This window comes from Gossypium arboreum, chromosome 12 (assembly GCF_025698485.1).
Source record: "Gossypium arboreum isolate Shixiya-1 chromosome 12, ASM2569848v2, whole genome shotgun sequence".
NCBI lineage: Eukaryota > Viridiplantae > Streptophyta > Magnoliopsida > Malvales > Malvaceae > Gossypium > Gossypium arboreum.
In genome coordinates, this window is record NC_069081.1 from 108,950,151 (window position 1) to 108,973,153 (window position 23,003).

At 28.1% G+C, this 23,003-nt stretch overlaps 2 protein-coding genes and 1 pseudogene across 7 annotated transcripts; all 3 read right to left on the minus strand.

Moving 5' to 3' along the window:
• Positions 1–12,697: 12,697 nt before the first annotated feature.
• LOC108477356 (uncharacterized) lies at positions 12,698–15,123 on the minus strand. 6 transcript variants are annotated; one of them, XM_017779873.2, is made up of 4 exons: positions 14,978–15,123; positions 14,490–14,785; positions 13,940–14,062; positions 12,698–13,075 (listed from the first exon to the last, which is right to left on the minus strand). In XM_017779873.2, exons 2-4 carry the CDS (start codon positions 14,722–14,724, stop codon positions 12,918–12,920), a joined length of 516 nt encoding a protein of 171 aa, XP_017635362.1. In that variant the 5' UTR covers positions 14,725–14,785; positions 14,978–15,123; the 3' UTR covers positions 12,698–12,917. The 6 variants fall into 6 exon arrangements, with proteins under 6 accessions (XP_017635362.1, XP_017635361.1, XP_052878734.1 ...); XM_017779872.2 differs by having other exon boundaries at positions 14,490–14,794; positions 14,978–15,115; XM_053022774.1 differs by having other exon boundaries at positions 14,914–15,084.
• Positions 15,124–16,750: 1,627 nt separating this feature from the next.
• LOC108480028 (eukaryotic translation initiation factor 5A) lies at positions 16,751–19,741 on the minus strand. Its single transcript, XM_017782927.2, has 5 exons — positions 19,495–19,741; positions 18,364–18,486; positions 18,197–18,253; positions 18,045–18,119; positions 16,751–17,099 (listed from the first exon to the last, which is right to left on the minus strand). Exons 1-5 carry the CDS (start codon positions 19,615–19,617, stop codon positions 16,998–17,000), a joined length of 480 nt encoding a protein of 159 aa, XP_017638416.1. The 5' UTR covers positions 19,618–19,741; the 3' UTR covers positions 16,751–16,997.
• Positions 19,742–20,728: 987 nt separating this feature from the next.
• Positions 20,729–21,594, minus strand: LOC108478013 (26S proteasome non-ATPase regulatory subunit 13 homolog B-like; annotated as a pseudogene).
• Positions 21,595–23,003: the final 1,409 nt, after the last annotated feature.

Genomic DNA, 23,003 nt, shown 5'->3' on the forward strand with positions numbered 1-23,003 from the left:
TAGTTAAATTTTGAGACAAAGACATGACGGGAAAGTGAGACAACGATTGTACATGTATGAATGAAAGCTGGAGTAACGCCTTTCTAAAAGTAAAAGCCGCGCAAAAATTGCATTTTTAGATTTTTTTCTAAATATTTTCATTTTTATATTTATTAGATATATTTATTTGTCTATATTATAAGATTTTAATCTTATGTATAACTATTTTTATAAAAGATTAAATATAATACTGTAAAATATAATTTTATATTTAATTTATTCGAATAACATAAATGTTAATTTTTATACATTGAAGTTTTAAAAAGATTATTGGATTTTTTATGTCAACTATTTTTATATGTTGATTGTTGTTCATAATTTCTAATTTTATTTATAGAAGCTTTTAGATTTTAAATGAAGAAAATAATTTTAAACAATATAGTCTAAATTTTTAAATATATCCTTTTTTTAATTATTTTTCATTTTAAGCCATCAAGAATTATCTAGAGCTTTTTCTTGTTTGGTAAAACACTAAATTTTGATGGAAAAATATCAAAAGGTGTGTAATTTATCATTTTATTTTTGAATCTTAAACTTGTTTTAAAAATAAAAACCAACTTAATCACTTTCTAATAATAAATAATAATCGAAAATTGAAATAATTATATCGTTTAGATGAGTCTTTGCCATGGTTAAGTCAGTTAATTTGATATATATTAGAAATTATATTATATATGTGTATGTGTGAAAATCACGATTTTAAAATATAAATATATGTTTAAAAGTAACATATAATAGATAATAAAATATATGGTTTAAAACTAATTAATCATAATAATACATAAAATATATACGATATTAAAATAAAAATTAAATTAAATTGTGAAAAATGAAATTTAAACATATAAATACATCAAATAAATTATACTAATTGCACTACAATTGTTGATCGTTGTTTTGTCAACAATTGTGAGTTAATGTTGAGTTGACTTGTGACATCAACTCAATTAACAACATTATTAATACTATAAATCCTATCACATGTGTATACGTGCGGAAATTATAAGTATAGAACACAAATGTATGTTTAAAAATAACATACAATAAATATTGAAATGTATGTCTTGAAACTAATTAATAACAACACACGAAATATGTACGATACTAAAAAAAAGAGGCTAAATTATTTATCAGTATATTGTCATTAATCTTGAGTTTGTGTCAAGTTAACTTGTGATACCAATTCAATCAAATATATTATTAGTATATACAAATTATGGAAGTAATAAAGAGTGCATAAATGTATAAAAATATCAAAATAAAATTTTAATTGAGTAGTAAATTTTAATCTAATAATATTACTTATTCTAATTATGGAATGACATTTATGTAATTTCCTAATTGAATTGGTGACCCATAACTCTTCTCAACCCATAAATAGGGGGATAATGCCCTTTAACACACTCGAATATACATTTCCCACATTAGCAATAATGTCAATGCAGATTGAATTAAGAACACTTTTTTTTTTTAAAAAATCATACAGTATAACACTATTAAAATATTAGTTAATTTGAACTCTTTTAATTGGCTTGGTAGTTAAGAATTTTTCACTTATAGAACCCACTTGAGTTCAAATATCCAGGAATCAGTAGTAGGTTACTATTTGGACAGCTCCTTTTAAATGTAATATGTGGATATGTCTCTATCATGAGTGTGTGAATAATAACCCTTTAATTATACATTAAAAAATCAATTAAATTTATATTTTCATTTATACATAAAATATTTATAAGAAACAATTAATTTAATCGGTTGAATTATTAATTACATAAATCAAATCACCTATGGAATTAATATATCTAAATATACAATGTCAACCATTAATAAAATATTGTTAATTCATAATTATCAATCACTATTGCAGCAATAGAGTAATTAAGATTAATTGATTTAAAGGGTTATGTCAAAAACAAATACAATATAAATCACTCTTCCTATTCGCAAATAGTTTTGGATAGAGTGTTTATCTAAACTTTAATTTTATTTACTTCTGCATTCTAATTCATCTTAGCTAGTATATTTATTATTTTATTAATATTGTTAATATAAGCTCTAATTAATTTTATTTCTAAAATATTATTCGAAAAAAATAATCGGCCCATGATCTCGTTTCAAAAATTTTTGTTGGTCAAAATTTCATACCTCATTTCAGGCCAAAATTTTACATTAAATTAAATTTATCCCTAAACAATAATTGAAACTAATCTCACCTAAAGTTTAAAAAACAAAAGAAATAAATAATGGTGAAATTAATTAAATTTTTAACATTAATTTCATTATATGTTATTATTATATTTATTATTTTTATATAATTAATGTCTAGAACTACACATAATTCCTCTCAAACTGTTAAATAAAAAGAAAATGTGCTTCATAGAACCCAAATGCACACTAGTCCTATGTTGATAATAATATCAATATTAATTGAATTAAGACTTAATCGGGATCTAGTTAAATTTAATAAGGCACAAAAATTAGAAAGTCACCAATAGCCTTCCCAAAATATTGATTGACTGGTTATTAAAAACCATTTTAATACTTCTTTACCAACTTATTATGAAACCAATTGTTTCCAATAAATTTAAAGTTATGATTTCTCCTAATCATAGCCGTAGAATTAGCATGTGGATTTATTTCGATGTAAAATTTTAAAAATTTTAGTTATCAATTAATTTTATTCTTATTTAAATATCTACATATTTCAATTATCAACTTTTTGTTTTTTGTATTAATTAGCTTTAACTAAAATATTTTATTGAATAGATATTATTTTTATTTATTAATTAGTATTATACTTGTATTTTTAGTATTAAAAAAACAACCCGCATTTATGGGATCACTTCACTTTGTTTGAGTCTAAAGTTTTACTTGCGTTGCTTTCTTGTCTAACCTGCCTTCGTATTTCGGCATGAATAATTACGGTGATTATAATCAAAATAATTTTAATTTTATAGAAGGCTTAAAGAGAAAATTAGTCCCTCAATTATACCATAATTTTCATTTAAGTACTTAAAATTTTCTAATCAAAATTAAGACTTAAACTTTAATTCCCTTAACCTAACCAAACATTTTGTGATATATAATACTTTTAATTAAATAAAAATTCAATTCAATATTAAATAAAAACTAAATTAAATTAAAATATTGTTTCATATTACATTTGTCTGTCCTCCCTCGTCTTCATCTTCTTTTTCAACCATCAATCCGCCTCTTTAAAATTAATATTATATTTTTTTCACCTTCTTCTTCCCCACTTCTCTCGATCGGCATGTTCAACACTTCATCATCTGTCACAATCTCGTCCGCCTTCACAACAATACTCTGCTCTAACCAGTTTGAATTTCAGGCCCCAAAACTCCTCTAATCATCTTATTCACTGTACTCAACTCCAGATTTTCCACATAAACAAAGACTGCCATGATTACTCGTTTTTCTGTTTTCCTTACACTCTCGGCGTTTTGCATGAGTAATGAATTTAAAAGGAGACTGGAAGATTCTGCAGGTGTTTAGAAAAAAAAAATTGAAGGAATGAGTTGAGAATTGAACGTGATATATGGTGAGGAAGTAGAAGATGAAATGAGGAGGGAGAGATAAAATATTAAATAATAATTAATTTATTTTTAAATTATATTAAATTTAAAAGATTTTATTTAGTTAAATTACCACATGTAATGATATGGTTGGTTGAGAGAATTTTTTTACAAAAAGAGTAAAAATTAGATTAAAAGTGATAACGAAATAAAAATTTAGGCACCACTTTTAATAATAAAAAAGTTTAAATACTAAAGTGATAAAGTGACATAGTTTGAGGGTTAATTTTTTGTTTAAACCTTCGTAAAATAATTTAATTTAATTACGAGAATTAAATATTTGGTAGCCTTTGTCGATTTATAATTGGCGGCACCAGCGCTTACGTGGCCATGTTAGGTCAAAGTAACCCCACGGAAATTCGCTGCGTCTTAGCTTATTTAACGTCTCTGCTCAAAACCAATTAGACCATGACAAGCTCCATGAACAGGGTATTAATGTTTGAGTCACCCGTTCCACATTTGTTTTTCTGTAAGCCGAGAAGCATATGAAAATTTCTTCGAATATTTGGCAGTGTACAGCGTTGAATAATCAACGTCAATTATTGAAAAATAAATTTAGTCAAGCACATGGACGGTGATGAGTGGATTTTATAACGTGGAAATGAAGCTTTTAAAAGGTTGAATGTAGAGTAACGCTGTAATTCACTTGAGTTTGCAATAAAAATTGAAAATCACTCGTGAGGATGAGATTAAATATGAGAGTAATAAAATAAAAATTAATGATGTAGTTGTATTTGAATTTAAACGTAATTGTGAGAATAGAAAATGTTAAGGTTTGACATATATATAAAATAATTTATTTTGTAATATATTTGAAAATAAATAATAAAATATATTTATATTAAATAAGGATAGATACATTAAAATCATGTTATATAAAATATTAATTAAAATGAGAATTGTACCCATGATGGGATGTTAAGTTTATGCAACTGAAACTCCAAGTGGTTCGAAAAATTGGACTCGTAATTATACAAAAATAATTGAAATTTGTTGTAGCCTGAGATATTTGAAGCTTTGTGTGATGAAAAATTAAAGAGTAAAAAAGATTTAAATAGCGCAGTAATTGGTTGCGTTGTAAATAAAGAAAAATAGCCTAAAAATTGCAACACATATTTGAGGTTTTAATGCATCTAAAAGAGAAGTGATTCAGTTGATATTATTCATCAAAATTTATGTTTTCTTTTATAAAGTTTCAGTTTATATTTTACTTAAAGTTGGAACTCAACTTTGAGTTTAAATGCAAAAGTTTGAGTATTAAATAACAATAAAATAGAGATAAACTCACAATCTACTCAAGTTAAATATTTAGACATTTAAATTTCGCTTCGAGATACTTCAACATAAATTCATTTTATTTTATTTTAATTAAATCCAAATAAGCATTTTGTTTACGCCCACTTAAGGTCAATTTATATTTAATAATATTTTTACGAAAATTTGAAAATTTTCTTTTATTATCTAAATCTTAAGTAACTAAAATTGTTTAAAAGTGGATCATTTACTTTCAATAACGTCCTTTTCGGCCCTAGAATAATAATAAAGTTTCTCTTAACTATAACTCTTTGAAAGAAACCTTACCGATAAGCAATTATCCAATAATAATTTTATTTTTACTCAAATTTTAAAATTGTAAGCTTATGTGGCATTATTTCATGTAATTTATAATTTATAATTAAATTGATTTTTGTTGCTTGTTGTGATATGATTTTAAACTTGAAATGTCATTTAAATATCCAAAATAAGCTTTAAAAATTAAATTTAAATAGAAAAATTATTAATAAATATGAATTCGGAAAATTCATAAATTTTAATTTTGTTTGGTAGAACAATGAAAATGTAGATTAAAATATATAAATATAATGACTAGAGAACTTTATAATTTTAAATTGGAGAAACCGGATGCTTGGTTGGACAGATTGTGTTCCACGTGGCAGGTTCTCATACATCATGGAGAAATGAGAACAAAAGGTCAATATAATGGACGGTGAGATGGTGATTATGATAAGTATGGCTCACTGGAAGTTGTAGTATCCACTCCATGCATGCCACGTGCGGATTGGGAATCATTCATTTGTTTGTTGAAGTAATTATGTTAACCTCAATCATCACCCTTTTTATTTAATGCTTGTTATTAATGAATGTAAGTTAAATAATCTTTTATTTTATTTTATTTATATATTTGATATATTACCAACAAACACTTTTAATTTGCAAATTAACTTAAAAAAAAAAAGGAAAAAAAAGGCTATTTTTTAAGAAAAATTAGAAAAATAAATTAATTTTGGAGAGAGAATATAGAAATGCCACCAGTAGGTCGCGTTTTCAGTCACCTCAATTGAAAACACGTCCTACTTTTTTGACATGTCAACTTCCATGGTTAGATGGTTACTTCTATGGTTTGATGGTTAAAATTAAAAATACTAATTAAAAGTTTAAAAAATTGAAAAAACATGAAATAAAAAATACAAATGTGCTTTGGAAAGAAATCGAACCTGAGGCTCAAAGATAAAATTACTATTATTTAACCATCTAATCAAAAAAGTTAATATGTTAAATTAGTAATTAAAAATAAAAATAAAGCTTGAAATAAAAAAACAAGTGTGAGTGGGATAAGGATTGAACCCAAGACTCAATGATAAAACCACTAGTATTTAACCATTTGACCAAAAAAGCTAATATATTAAAAGAGTAAAAAAAAAAAAGTCACTATGTAAGACAATTTTTTTATTTCTCACTAAAATCGGTCTATTCTCTAAATATAGAAAAAAAAAAGATACATTTCCCTACATATTTTTTAAAATCAACATTTTCTCCAAATTTGCTCTAAAAATTAAAACTAATATACATGGTTTCTTATCTGTTTAGTAGAATTGAAAGTATTAAATAATAAGATTTTATATATTATTTGTAATAATGTTAATTAAATGCGATAGCTAACATTTTACTTATTATTCCTTTTTACAAATTTGTTACTTATTATGTATTATATGAAAAATATTGATAGTATTTTCACATTGTACTTAAACCGAGTTGAGCGCAGGGAAATTTCTGACGTTCTTGTCCAGCCAGGTAAGTCAAAAACTGTTGTATTGATTAAATTAAAAATATTAAAAATAATTGTATAGATGCATAATTTTTTAAAAATAATCTAAATTATAGTCTGGACCAAATTGAGTACGTCCGAATTGAGAAGTCTTGCGAGAGCCATTCAAACCTATCCTATTTAATGCGATCAAATAAATGTAGCTAATGACATATTTTTAACGAAATTAAAAATATTATTTATAATTTCAATTGGTTAATATGTAGAAAAAAAATCTATGTAAAATCTCTTTACTTGATTTAAGTAAAGGGAGATAATTCAAAACAAGTTGGGCTTTCTATAGGACATCAATACAAGTTTTTATTGGAAAAAATTACAGTTTTATAAATTTGTTTTGTTAAGCTCCAATTGTTTTAATGTTTTTTTTAATTAACACTAACACATAGTAAAATTAGAATTTTAAGATTATTATTTAGTTGGAAAAGGCTCAGCGTTCCAATTTTTAATTTTATTCATAAGTAATAGTTAAATCAAAAGTTGGTGCTGAAATAACATTGCCAAAGAATTTCTGCAATTTTTATTTCGTAGAGTTATTTTTGCTAGTTTTAACCTTTATGTGTATTTAGGTCCACTAGTTTAGTGGGCTGCTTTTATATTGGTTATTTAACTGAGTGGCGCTAATTGATTTTAATAATTTTTATATTTATTTTTATAAGCATGTCCTTTTATAAATGATTTATTAGTGGTTTTTTAAAATTTATGTTTAATGTGTATTAAATGAATGATTGATCAAGTAGATCATTCTAGCAATTACTATTACAACTCGTTTACGAAGATCAATTCATTTAAAGTAATTTACCTTGAAAATTCATGTTCCTCGGATTAGGACAGCATTGAAAATATATTTCCAATAGTCTATTTTCTACCGGTCTTTATTGTTATATTATATTTGCTAGTTTAGTTGTTGTTAAAAAGGGATTGAATTATAATTGCCCTAGTATGTTAGCAAGTCTTTAAACTCTTATATATGTGTAGTAACTTATGAGTTTTGGATTATTTGTTCATTTAGGAACTTATTTTTGTGATAAAATTTGAGAAAGTAAACAAGTTTTATTGCTTGGTTTACCGCCTCAATTCTTAGGATAAGAATTTAGGGGCGAGTGATTTAAATTTTCGGATATAAAAGTAATGTTGCGATACTTAAGTGTAATTTATTGTATTGAGTTGAATGATAGTAAATTTATTAACTGAACTAAACTCCACAAATATAAAGAAATTGAACTGCATTAATTATTTTGTTGTTGTTTGTGTCTCAATACATTTTCAGTAGGCATTGCAATCACCACTTCCATGGAATCTCTTTTATTTTCTAAGCAATTAGCAACCGCTTATTTCAACACAAAATTCATTTATTTTCTTTCTTCATTTTTCTTATCTTAATAAAACCTGTTAAATTAATTTTGTTTATTATACCTGCACATTTATCCTATAAATTTCACATCAGTCATTGATGCAAAAAAAGAGAAGTAACTGCCATAACCTAAAGATTTAGGTTGAAACGTGATTAAGCTCATAATATTCAAAGGATAGAGGGTTGTTAATAAATTATTATAATATTTTTTAAGATTTCCTACTCAAATTATTAGTGAATTCATGAAACAAATAATACATACATCAAATTATAAATATAACATTATAGATTTAATACATACAATTTAATCTTGTATCATACAAGTATACAAATTAGTACATATGTATGTATAAGAATAATATTTGATGCACCGTTAATGTATGAGTTTTGTATATCATCTTCAAATAATAATATGACACCTCGTCATTAAGTAAAATAAAAATTATAAAAGACTTATAAAAGTACTATTAATTTATATATTTATTATAAATAAATACTATCTCTTGAGTTTAGAGCTAAGATCTCGAATTCAAAGTTTAGTGTTTAGGGTTAATAATTTAGGCTTATTAATATTTGTTTATAATAATAATAATGGTTAATTATTATTTAATTATATTATAATAAAGTTATTAATATTTATTTATAAATTTTACTTTATTCATTTATGAAGTATCATATTATCATTAATGATAGATGAGCCCGTATATATATGTATTAAATTTTTTTATTGATATAATGTTTAGAACTATTCATAAATTTTATTTAATCCTTAAATAAAAAGGTAAAGCATTGTAGCGACGTTAAAAAAAAAAAATTTCTCTTCAGTCGTTAATTGTGGCGATCTAATGAAAAAGTTTGAAAACTGAAGTTCGATTTTAAAATAAAAATGGAGTCGCCACCGGTTTTTTTTCTAGGTGTGACCGGACACCTAATAAATCATCCTTTTTTAGAAAAGAAAACTTATTCTTGCACAAAAATGAAGGCGAATTTAGGTCAATGTCAAAAGCCAAAGTAAAGTTGGGTTCGAGTCGATTCTGCAGAGGAAGGTATTAGCACCCTCATGACGCCCAAAATTGGTATCTTATTAAACAAGTATGGTCTTAATTTTCAAGATTGCAAGTTCAAAGTAACATTGAATCGTGATCCGATCAAAACACGAGAAATTTCAAGTTTCGTTTTCTTTTAAGAAGGACGTACAGTTTTAACACGAGTCGATTGATATTCACCCAACATAGCGATGAAATCGATGACTTAATGTTAAATCGGCATGTTGCCTTATTTATTGAAATTAAAAATTATGAGTAAAACATTATTTAAAATAAGAATTAAGTAAATAATACAAAACAACGATGCAATTAATAATGAAATGTTAAAAGCGAGAATATTAAAACAACAATATTAATATTTACAAAAAAATAGAAATAATGTACTACCAATATAATAAGAAAAATAATATATTCATAATGACAATAGAAAATAACAATATCTACATATAACATATATATACATATATATATATATATATACATGAAATACCAAAATGAACATATACAACATATATTAGAAATATTAATAACAGGAAAATATATTTTATATATATATATGCTAACGACACTACATGAATATGTACTTATATGTATTAAAATATCTACATATATAATGGACATGTACTAATAATGATAATAAGAGTAATAATATAAGACGATATATACCAAATAATACATAATAATTTAAAACAAAATAGTAAGTAACAATAGAGAAAATGATAAATATAATGATATATGAAAATAATACTATTTAAAGAAAAGAATATATATACTCCTATAAAATACGTGTACTAATATTAATAATAAATATAATAGGGATAAAATAAATATAATAATATATACATGATATGGTATTAAAAATACGTATATATATATAGTATTTGAATATGTACATGAGACAATATAAAATATATACGGAAATATACAAAAGTATACAACTAATAACATTAAGAATATATATATAATATAAATATAATATATACAATATACACATATGATAAAAACTATTAATATGTACATGTATATCTACATACACATTAAGTAAAAGTACTAATGCTAACAATATTAATAATAAATATAATAATAGATATATATGCATATAATAGTAAGAAACAGAACATAAAGAAAATATATATATATATATATATATAGCTAAATATAATATAACAATAACAATATATAAAAATAATAGTGATAACAATATTACATATATAACATGATTAATATTTAAAGCTAAATTAAATAGCAAAATAATATGAAATCTAAGGTAAATCTGAAAAATAAATGAAAAAAGAAGAGAGAGGAAGAGAGAAGGAGGGGAAGGGAATCCGGCTAGAGGCGGTCAATGGCCGACAAATCGGCAGCGTCAATCGTTGTCGGCGCCAACCACGCATGTGATGGCGAAAAATGTAATTTTTATATTTGTTTTGTATATATATTTTTATTATATTTTTTATTATGATGTATATATATAGATTAATAGATTCGAAAAAAGGAAAAAAATAAAAAATAAAAATAAAAATAAGAGTAAAATAATAAAGAAGATAAAATCACCTTTAGGTATTTTTTGAAGATAAATTCTTTGTATTGATCAAAATTTCCTCCTCCTCCTTTTACATGATTTTTGAATGGCTTTTTATAGCCATTTTTTACATGATTTTCTATTTTTTTTTTCTATTTTGTAGGTGGTGGTGGTAGACAATGGGAGGAAAAATGGAACAAGTGGGAAAGTGGTTAGGTGGCTAAGTTTTTTTTATTTTTATTTTTTTGGTTAGGTTTTTCTTTTTTCTTTTTTTTTTGGGTTAGGTTTGTCTTTTTCTTCTTTTTTTTTTGGGGGGGGTTAGGTTTTTTTTTGGGGGCTTAATGGGCTTTTGAATTGGGTTTAATGTTTAGGTTTTGTAATGGGTTTGAGTAGATATAAATGGGTCATAAGTTAAGGGTTTTAGTGGATTTAGAGGTTTAGTTGGGTTTTGATGAAATCGGGCCCGAGCAATTTGGGCTTCTACAAGCATACTTAAGCACACTTAAAACTATGTCTTTTTACATTAATAATAATATCAATATCAACCGATTAAAGTTGGAAGTGCAACAATTACAGCTGTACAAAGTTGATTAAAAAATTAAAAAATAAAACATAAAATCTTCATTAATCCCCACATATTCCTCCCTAATAAAGTAATGAGCTTTTATAATAATAATAATGAAAAGGACACATTGGCCCGTTTGTCAGTCCCTTTTCCACTCTTATCACTGCACTGATCATGGAAAATCCCTACCATGCCATTTCCAAAAACACCCTTACCCCATGCCTCAATTTTTCATTTCTGACTCCGTTTTAATTTCGATCCCTGAAATTTTTATTACTCATCAATAGATTTACTCATTTCACATTTCAAAAAAATAAAAAATAAAAAATCGACAAAGTACATACATAGTTAATATGTTATACTAAAATATGTAACATAAAAGTCTCGAATTGTATGAAGTATTGGTTAAATATTTTATCAGACATCCGTTTTACATTAATTAAAATTATATAATCTAATCCTAACATTCTATAAAAAAAAAAAGAATAATTTAATTTTTTGGTAGACTTAAAGTTACTTACGGAGAAAGAGGATACCCTACTAATAAACCATAAATTCAATAATTTTACTTTAAAATAAGATTAAATAATTTAATCTATGTATAAAGTATTTAGACATGAAATGCAAAAAAATCATATGATACAATAAGAATATATACATATATATAAACATGATATCAATATATTAATATATCAAAATATGTATAAAATGAGTTTTAACCCACTAAAATTTACATAAATATAATCAAATACAATACAATATACAGATTTGTTGCCCCAGTTGGAGGGCAAAGCTTTTTTGAAATAAGATCGACCCAACTCATATTTATTAATAAATATTTCCACCCCAATGCCTTAATGAAACATAAGGTTGTGCACGTGGGATTCTGGCTTTTAAGCAAAGGCCAAACCCTGTGGTTCACATCATTTCTTCATAAGGGGCCAAACCCTGATTTCACAATTTGCATGTGTCATGATTAAATCTCTCAATGTATATTAATTATTTAGGTGTGTTATCTTTGTATATTAGGTAGGCTAGGCTTTATATAGTTGGGTTTATCTTATGGGCCTTTATAACCCTAAATAAAGATTTCTTTTATTTATTTATTTATTTATCATCATTTGTTACTATTATTGTATTTTTTATATCAAATCTATATTTAGAAAATATGGGCCCGAGGACCTTATCCTTTAAAAGCAATTATATTCCTTTAAAAGCAATTATATTCTATCTGGCTCAATTTTTCTTTTTTAAATATGTATATTGTAATAAAAGAGGTCATTATCCCAGACCGCAAATGATGAAAACAACCAAACAGAGAATTCTTGTTGGCCAAGTCATTTCACAAAGTTCGAGTTCTCTGCATGATCATGGTTACATACCTTGTTTGCCGTATAACTTGAGCACCAAGGCATCAACAACTAGTTCGATAGAAGAAATGGAAATGGAAATGGAAATGGAAATGGAAATGGAAATGGAAATGGAAATGACATCTCATTACATTGAAGTATAATCAAGTTCGAAATCACATGTTTGATAACTGGGTCCAGTGATTTTGGGGAGACTCAATTTCGGTTCATTCTTATCAAATGAAAATGCTTTCAACACCCTGCAAATTGATCACAAATGCACAATCCCAAACATGTAGTTTAAAATCTTCCCAATACCCCTACATCAAAGTATAGCCCTTGCTTGCTATATAGATTCTTTATCAAGGGGCAATTTGCATGCAGCCAAGTTGTCTTTCGACTTGTACTGTCCAAGCATTTCAGCAATAGTTCTGCAACGACACTGATTCCCAGGCCGGATTACATCCCCATAAACAGCCATTTCAATAATGTCAAGCTCCTTCTCTACCAAGTAGCAAAAATTAAATTTCAGTACACGTAAATACTTCAAAACTGAACACGAAAACCACTGTGTAACAAATAGGTTATTCCAAGAAGATTTTCAATAGAAACAAAGGATGAGATGTTCAGAACTCAAGACAAACCAGATTGGTGGGCAAGAATGAGGTCCTACTTGGCTTGGATCAAAATATACTAACTAGTCCAATCAACGCTAAAGATCAACACTGTAAAACATGAAGGCATAAAGCAGCAACTACCATTAACCATTAAAGCAACCTATGGGAGGGGTCTAACTTTTTATCATCGCAACCACAAATACTGCATATTAATGGTTCGCTGGGTAATATGTTTCTTGAGTACTAAGACAGTTACACATCCTTCATGGTTCAAGTAACAATTCCAGTCTTTTAAAACGTGTTAATGTATTTTCATCCATGTTACTCGAACTTAGGGTCAGTACAAGATACAAGTATAAACCAAGCATGTTCATTTTTTTCCCTAAGTTTTCCAAGTACTTGGAGGATACTTGGAAGATCTTATCCCCATACCCAATGTATGAATGTGTGCCTGAAACGATTACTCCAAGAAAAATGGAGAGTCAGAGTATCATAGATTTTAATGGCGAGCCTGTTGACTTTACCTAGAACAAATTGATGGAACAAAAGATTCAACTATTAAATCTCTACTTATATCGAGATATAGATACCTATCTCGTAATACTAGGACGAAAGATCTAGGGCAATATGCAAGTAGTCACATAGCAAAACCATGATAGTATTAACAAGCAATCTAGGGGGATATGCAAGTAGTCACATAGCAAAACCTTCAGTTTAAACTGAAAAGAGAAGAGAATTAGGGTATACATACCGGTAAACTGGACCTCACAAGAATAACCTTTCAATCTGGTAGTATCCAGATCTTCTTTGTTTGATTTAAACCTATTCACCCTAGTCTGAAGGATTTGACAATTTTCAGCCGTGGATTCTCCACCTATATGACACAATCACAACCCAAGCAACTGTAAATCGCACAGATAAACGATAGCTGCACTTGAAACATTCACTCCCTTGCGTTCAAATGAATCTCTTTAAAGCAAAAAGAATAGCTACGTTTATAAAATTTTCCAAGTGCTTGACTGTTTGTTCAGATTTTTTTTTTTTTAACTCAAATTAGCTACATGATCAGATAAATCTCACTTCACCACACTTTGCATTGATTTCCTTTTCCTCGGGCAATTAAACAAAGCATCAAATCAAATAAAAATCCCTTTATCAGTAAATTAAGCTCAAATTAACGCTGCCCACACTAAACCCATTTCAAAATCAGCTAAAATTAAAATCCCAAGAAAGAAAATTGAAAAAACAGAGCAAGGAGCAGGGAATTGGTGAAAAAGTGGATGAGTTGATGAGAAATAGACCTTTGGAGAAAGGAACGATGTGGTCGTACTCGAAACAGAGGCAACCTTGGCAGTTACAGAAACGCTTGCAGACGATGTTACCGGCAGCGTCTTTGCGCCATCGCTCGGGGTGACGACCGGGAACAGTTTCAGCATTGGCCCAGCACTTGCTCTTTGCCTTTGAATCGAAGAATCTTGGCCTCTCTTCCTCGCCATTGCTACTGCGAGAACGACGAGGCGAAGGCGAAGAACTCATCCTTCCACCGGAGCTTCACTTCTCTGCCGTTTCGGTTTCTCTCCCTCAAGCTCACTATGGACTGAAATTACTTGCGAAATTCACGTTTGGGAAAAAAAGGTTAATTATTGTATCTTCTTATGAAAAGGGACAAAAAAAGAAAACACCAATAAATATAAAATGTTTCAAAAGAAAAAAAAAATCACCAACAAAAATTCTATTGACTGCAGCCTCTTGAAGAAAATGTCTTGTCCACGATGCAAATTCAACTTACCATATCATGCGTTGAGAGTTGGTAACGGTAGAGAGAAATGAAAGGTTTTAGAGGAGGTTTAGTAGAATTTCTGTGAGTGTTGGGTCTTATTAGTTAGTGGATTTGACATGAGGTCATTTCACACTTTTACTTACAATCTTATTTCACAACTTATTATTTTAATATAAATTAGTGGTTTTCCTTTTTCGCAATTGTCTATCGATCGAGTCATTTAATACAATATACGAGAGTTTAAATAAAAATATAAACACTAAAAAATAAACTTAAGTAAAAAAATAAACTCGTTTAAAAAACATATCAAGTCTTGAGTAAAGTTTTTTGCTCAAGTTCAACTTTGCCCAACATGAATTGTCAATAAACAAAAAAATATTACGGTTGTTTTACTACCATTTCATTATTGTATTAGCTATTATTATATTATTAATATTTAGATATGATATAATACTTATTTTATTGTTAATTTTACTATTATTTTAAATATATTTATTTGTAAAATTGTATTTATCTTAATGTTATTTAAGTATAATTTTTTTTAAATTTGTTGAGAAACATTTATTTTAGAGTAAACTATAAAAATAGTCACTTTTGTTTGACTCAGGTTACATCTTAGTCACTTATGTTTGAAATGTTACGTTTTAGTCACTTATGTTATTATTTTGTTACGAAGTGATCACTCTTCCGTTAAGTTCCATTATCTCCCTAACGGTAATCTTACGTGCCAGTCCAACTAGATTTTAAGTATATATGTTAATACACACTTCATCCGGCTAAATTATGCATTTAATTTACTATTATAATTACGTTCTTCAACCAGGGGAAGGATGACTATACTTTGTAATATATGTCAATGAAACTTTTTAATATCGTACAATTGTTATTAATACTCAGATTTATAAAAAATCATATGGAATGTTCATCCTCACACTAATATATCGTAAAGTTTCATTGACGTATATTACAAAGGATAGTCATCCTTCCCCCGTTGAAGAACGTAATTATAATAGTAAAGCAAATGCATAATTTAGCAGAATGAATTATGTATTAACAGATATACTTAAAATCTATTTGGCACTTAAAATCTAGTTGGACTGCCAAATAAGATTACCGTTAGGGAGATAACAAAACTTAACGAAAAAGTGATCACTTCGTAACAAAATAATAACATAAATGACTAAAACTTAACATTTCAAACATAAGTGACTAAAATATAAATGACTATTTTTATAGCTTACCCTATATTTTAATATTTTAAATATATTTAGTATATAATATTTTTTAATTTTTTATATAAAAAACATAAAATTAATGAAAATAATATGGGTCAAGACTAAATTTTCTCATTTTTATCTCAATCAAGCTTTGCCCAAACCTCGCAATCGGGCCTAAAATGGCCTCGATTTGTTATACAATCAACATTTGCTATATCCATATCTGTATGAAAACAATTTCTTTTTAAACAATCAAAATTGATAAAAATTTTCAAAGGTTGGGTTCCAATTATAATTTAATAAGAATATAGCTATTTTATTTAAATATAATATATAAAAAACTTCAAATATTTTATTTTTTTTACTAGTGCATATTAACTATCACATTAAGTCATTCTGAGGTAGAAATTCCAAAGTTTTCTCAAACCAAGACCCGGCACTATTTCGATTCGGTTATATTTAATTATATAAAAAAGTAAAAAATATATATATACACAAATCAATCGATGTGCAGAACAAACATGGTTATAGGATAAATGACAGAAAAATCAAAATCTAAAACGAATTATTAAAATATCAAACATATATATAATCTAATAATAGGTCAAAACACGATTACACCACTTGAAAAAATAACACGTACATGAAACTAACCATGTCTTGCACGTGCCATTTGGGAGCAGAGAAAGGTCCCTAATAATAATAATAGAACAGCCATGGAAATTGAGCATTTTATACTTGTCCAATATCTTGGACAATGCAAAGTCATTAATAAGCTCTTATAAGAACCATTTCCATTTATATCTCAAAGCCTACTTTGGACCAATGTCCTTGAGAGCACAGATCTGTTCTTCACCCATTGCCGACATTACAGACACAACTAGGTCTTTCCCCTCAGCAAAACCTTCCTTTATCTGCACTCACCATACACCAAAAGATGACTATATTGTTTGGCAGCAATTTCTTACCAGGGATGTGTAGAGAATCAATGCTAATGGGTATCAACTATGTCATCTGGACTCTTTCATTTTACTTAAAAAAGTACTTGCTTCATACATTACATATTCACATGAGTATGGGAATATGATATTCCAGAAACAAAACTGAGCATACTCGTATTAAACACTCAAGTCAAATACCATGAGAAAGCACAAGAAAATTACAAACACAAACCGAAAAACTTGGTCAAAACGGACTTAACTGACATTATTTAGTTGGTTTGATTCCTATTGACGTTAGTTGTAAAAATCGGCTTAAATATGTTAATAAGAAATTATATATTCATAATATTATAAATGAACTTAGAATATTGTTAATAATAGTATATATGATATGAATTAGAAAATGGTACGTTATTTTTGACTTATCCTCATCACTTCGGTTGGTTGTCAGTTAATTTTAAGGGGAGGTCGGTTAAGTAGAATTTCAATTTTTTGAATGAAACAGACCATATTCATCCATGAGAATACGAAATCCAATCAGGATGTACCAGTCAATAGGCTGGGAAATCAAAAGAAGACGGTGTAAAGTCAATAAAAATAACATGAAACTTGCTCTCTCACCATAACTCCTACAAATCAATAAAACATAGACCTCTCTCATGAACAACTGTCACCTGCCTTCTTCTAATAGAAGGGAAAAAAGAAAGAAAAAGAAGACAACGTGTAAAGTGTGATACCATTAGAATAGACCTGGCAGTGCTGGACATGGCACAAGGAAAATAACTAAAGCATGATACGAAACACAACACAACTTGCCAGATCTACAGCAGAACCCCTTGATGCAACGGTGATGGGGCAAAAACACAATATAATACAAGTAAATTAAATAACTTCCAAGGATACTCGATATTCAATTACCTGTTTCAACAAGTTGTCATCAGTTGGAAGCCTCAAATCATCCTTGGTGTCTCCACTTTCAGTCAGCAAACTCACCTGAAATATTCAACTAGTTAGGAAAAATATGAACACAAACGAACATAGATCCAAAAGAAAGAAGCAAATTAACTTACAAATCCGTCCTCAGAAATGTCGATCAACTGGTAATCAGTACGATTGACATGTGGAACCTGTTAAAACAGAAGCAAGTAAAATTCATTCATGACATCAATTGCAATTACATGAAAGATTCTTAGTAAAAAAACAAGAACAGTTTATGAAGTGTGCCATTATTTCGTACATCACAGTTGTGGGAAGATGGAACAATATCTTCCAGTTTCTTGCCAGTGAAGATGTCGATTCCGACAAAGTGACACTTAGCATGACCATGCTTCCCAGTCTTGGAGGTGGAAACTTCAACAACCTGCCACACACCATAGAACAAGAACAATGTTAGCTAAAGTTGCAAATAATAATAAACAGAAACTTAATTAGTAACTATGTTTCACAAATCAGAAGGCACCCCATCAACCATCAATTTATTACATTCCAATAAATATCGCTGTACTTTTATGTTAGTCGAACTAAAGGTAGTGTCTGATATAAGTATCTATCCATGGCAGATAGGCTCGACTTTTTCTTAAAAAAATTTGCCATATATTCTTAACATACACTCATGTACATATCCCAATACGTGTTATAGATACCTCTGTTGCTCTGGCTCTTTATTTTTCTTCAAGTATCCATGTCCAATACTCGTGTTTATAAAAAGCATATGACACTCCAAAGACCCTCAAAATACATTGAAAGACCTTAGAAAATTAAACAAACCTATATTGAACCTAATAACCTATACTCTTATACAACACGAACCTGAGTTCATGTGACATAGGCAGATACTTCAGAAAAATGGGAAAAAATCCGGGAAACATAGATTATTTGAGCTTGTTCATGATCAGAAAATTGATTTAAAATTATTCTTCCAAGGCTCGAAGTGGTTAGATTTTATTGCCTTTTTTTTGTTTTTGTTTTTTTTTTTTAACTTTGCTTTTGCTTCAGCAAAAGTAACTATCAAGCTAAAGAAAGTACTAAATTGTAAAGTCCTATTCGATTTTAATTCTTTAAAATTTTCAAAAATGATCAACTGCTTTCCATATGCAAAAATCACATTCACTACCATAAATTTAAAAATAATAGTAAAAAATTAAAGCAAGTAGCAAAAGTAAAAAAATAAAAATAAAAAATAAAAATAAAAAAATTAATAACCCAACTAAACAAATTAATTAATTAATTAAAAAGGGAGGGGGGAACAGATCAGAACAATCAAATCTCAACTATAAATTAAAAAAGTAAAGCAAAAGGATAAAACGGAGTTCAGTTGCTGATTAATATCAAACAGATCTTTCAGAATAAATGATGGAAAAGAGGGGACCTTGCATGGGCGGTTTTTTATGACGATATAGCCGTTCTTGCGGATAGTACCGGCCTGCTGAGGAAAGGTCTTAGAGGCGCCGGCGTCGGCCTTGGATTCGAAATGGTGCTCCTCGTCCGACATCTCCGGGTTTCAAGATATTTTTTTGTTCTTTCAAGTTTTTAGCGGCGATGACTGACTGTTGATGGATGGATAGATTATTATCCCGCTGCTGACGGTCCTTTTTTCCTTTTAATTGGGCTGGGGCTTGATTCCACCCATCTCTATCTACTTTTTACACATTCTAATTATTATTTTATCTAAATATTAACTTTTATGTATTTATAGAATTTTTACAAATTTTTAGTAAAAAACTTTGCAGTTAGGCTCCGTTTGTTTACCAGTAAAATACTTTTCAGAAAATAATTTATGAAAAATAATTTATTTTTCTGGAAATAATTTACTTATCTGGTGTTTGGATGAACTTGTGTAAAATATTTTCTGTTCTTTGGCAGATTTCCTGAAAATATTTTTCGGAAAAACTGTTTTTACATATATTAATAAATTTATATATATATATATATTAATAAAATTATATTTTAAATTATTTTTACATATATTGAAATGATTTATTTATAAATAAATAAATAAATCAAATAAATATATAATAATACTCAATTATAAATAAATAAATCAAATTAAATATATCAATCAAATGGTTTAATTGTTCAAAATTGGCAATCATCCTATAAGATTCATTCACATCACATGTAAATGGTAAAAACTAATCAACATATTTGTAGTTAAAAAACCAAGTAGCAGCAGCTCATCTAGTAACGTATTGAAACCAAATAATATATAGATCATGCAGAAAAATATCTAATCTGAAATGAAAATGCACTTTCATCCACATAAAAGTGGATCATATCTGATTGTATCTAATGAAAAATCCCAATACAAAATGAAAGATAAGGATGATGTTTGCAGTTTTAACCGTGTCCTCAAGCATTCCAGTGCCATTGTACATCCAACAAATACCAAAAAGTGAAAAGTTTAGTACATGAGCCGCTCCTTTCAGAACAAAGATTTAAGGATCAAGCAATACCTACTAAAGGAATCATATAAAGATGGCTCTACTCGCAATTGACTAATGCTTATCTCTATCGTCATTGCTCATCATTTCACTTTCCCTTTTTCTTGCCCTTTTCAAATAAGGGATTTGTTACAATGGCGGAAAAGAATTGGAGAAAAAAATTCATGATGCAACAAGATTAGGTGTTTCAGCCTCAATTGATAACCAAGCGTTATGTACTTTGCCCATCCAATTATCCAACCGGTCACGCAAGGATTTGATCTATGGAATCCCCAAAACTCTTGGCTACACCTAAGAGACATGAATTGTTCCCTCAACTTGATCAATTATGCCCTCAATCAGACAAACCTGCAGTCATTATTCGCAAAAAGGTTATACAAGTTATCTTTAGAATTTTGAACCCTCTGAAGTATAGCTAGTTGTTACATGCAGGCCTCGGCTCAAATGTATACAATAGTGTATCGTCCATATGAAAAATTGAGACTTGGACTTCCACAAATGTTCACTATTCATGATAATTTGTATTTTCCTTGGCTTATATCCAAAATTTATTTGTGTCCCCTTATAGTTTGCACTCCCTATTAAGGTGTCATGAAAAAATTGAAGATAAAGGAAAATGAATACGTGTAAAAACAAACAACAATATTATAAATATTTTAACTTACAGACAGGCTCTTCATGAGAAGATACTTAACATCCTCAATTGACACAATTTTGTTCTCTCAACAATAACTTTTAAAGGAATAGTTCGATCATTAGATGGGCGGCTGCATTGAAACATATTGTACTTTAGTTTTTAACCACATACAATTATCAGCAACTTTGACCTGATCCCTTAGGGTACACTAAAACAATACACACTTGAAGATAATCTCCATTAAGCATAGAATATTAATTTTTTCCAAGAGCTTCTTCTCATTCTCAACCAAGGCTGGTTGAGCACTCAATGTAGCATTGTGCACGCGACACAATTCTTCACGCGAACCAAATTCCCAGAGTTTAAGGATTGGAGGATATAATAAAGCCATTCCACCTTGGTCCCAAAAAGACTCTTTATCTATAAATGATGCCAACAGTCATCATCTCAAACATAACAAAATAAAAACGTCAAAGTAAAGAAATTCAGAAGGGAAAAAAAGAAAAAGAAAAAAACTACAACACACAAACTCCTTTTTAAATCAATCCAACACAATGAAAAATAAGAATGTATTCATGTAATTGCAATAGCATGAAAAGAAATGCAAAACGAAAAGAGGCTCTTAATAGCAGGCACTTTTCAATCATTAAACCTCCATATACATTAACATGAGTATCATAAACGAGGCCTATGAACCTTATCTTTGTGTACTTAAAAACACATTTTCTTAATCAAGACTGCATCGATCATCTCCATAACAATTGGACCAGCTGCAATATATAGTGAATTTAAGTAACTTATAAATATCTGCTTATATTGGATGAGCAAGGAGTTCTCCAAAGTTGTAGATGTTATCTCCCAAAAGAGCATAAAGGGACAGATCAAATGCCAAATCCTATATCAAAAGAGTTCAAATAAAATTAAATGGAATGAAGCCAATCGATTCAATGGTAGAACAACATACAGTTGAATAGATTAGTAAAACTAAAGAAAATTAGCAATGACACACCAAAAGCACCAAATCATAAAAAATAATGGATCTTTATCGTAGAACTAAAGAAATTAAAAAAACTCAATCCATTAAATATGTGAAGCAACCTCTTTGCACTCATTTTTTTCTAACACTTGTTCACAAGTCCTAGCAACACATACTCAAACTCTTTGCATTTGATCTATTCCAAGACTTGTTCCTAAGGCCAATCAACTAGAATGTCTAAAGATGATAAGCGTACAAAAAGAATGCCAGATGTTTTAGTAATAGTTGCACTGTGACTGCCTCATAAAGGTTAAATTATATGAAAAGCCCCTGTACTATGCTCTTTTTGTTTGTGGATATTGTCTCTACTATAATTTGATAATTTCTGGTCCCTTTGTTTTTGAAAATGTGCATTTCAAGTCCTGAAGCCAATATTTTTGATCGATAATTCCATCAAATAATTTGACATGTTTTTTTTACATGCGGTGATATGGCATAGGCATTTTTTATACAATTGAACACTATTTTTTTTACATGCGGTGATATGGCATAGGCATTTTTTATACAATTGAACACCAAAGACTGTTCCTGTTTACCTCTCCTTTCTGATGCCAAGCTTGTGTTAAAAAGAAAAAAGATTCATGAATGACATGCATAGGAACCAACAAAAATTAATTGAGAACAATATAATTAAGGCAACCATTTATGTGTATGTGTATGATAAGATTTCTAGTATTTTTAATTTAACTTATTTTATATATATTTAACTTATATATTATATTATAAACCTAACTCATAAATTATACAAATTTAAATTTTTTGTT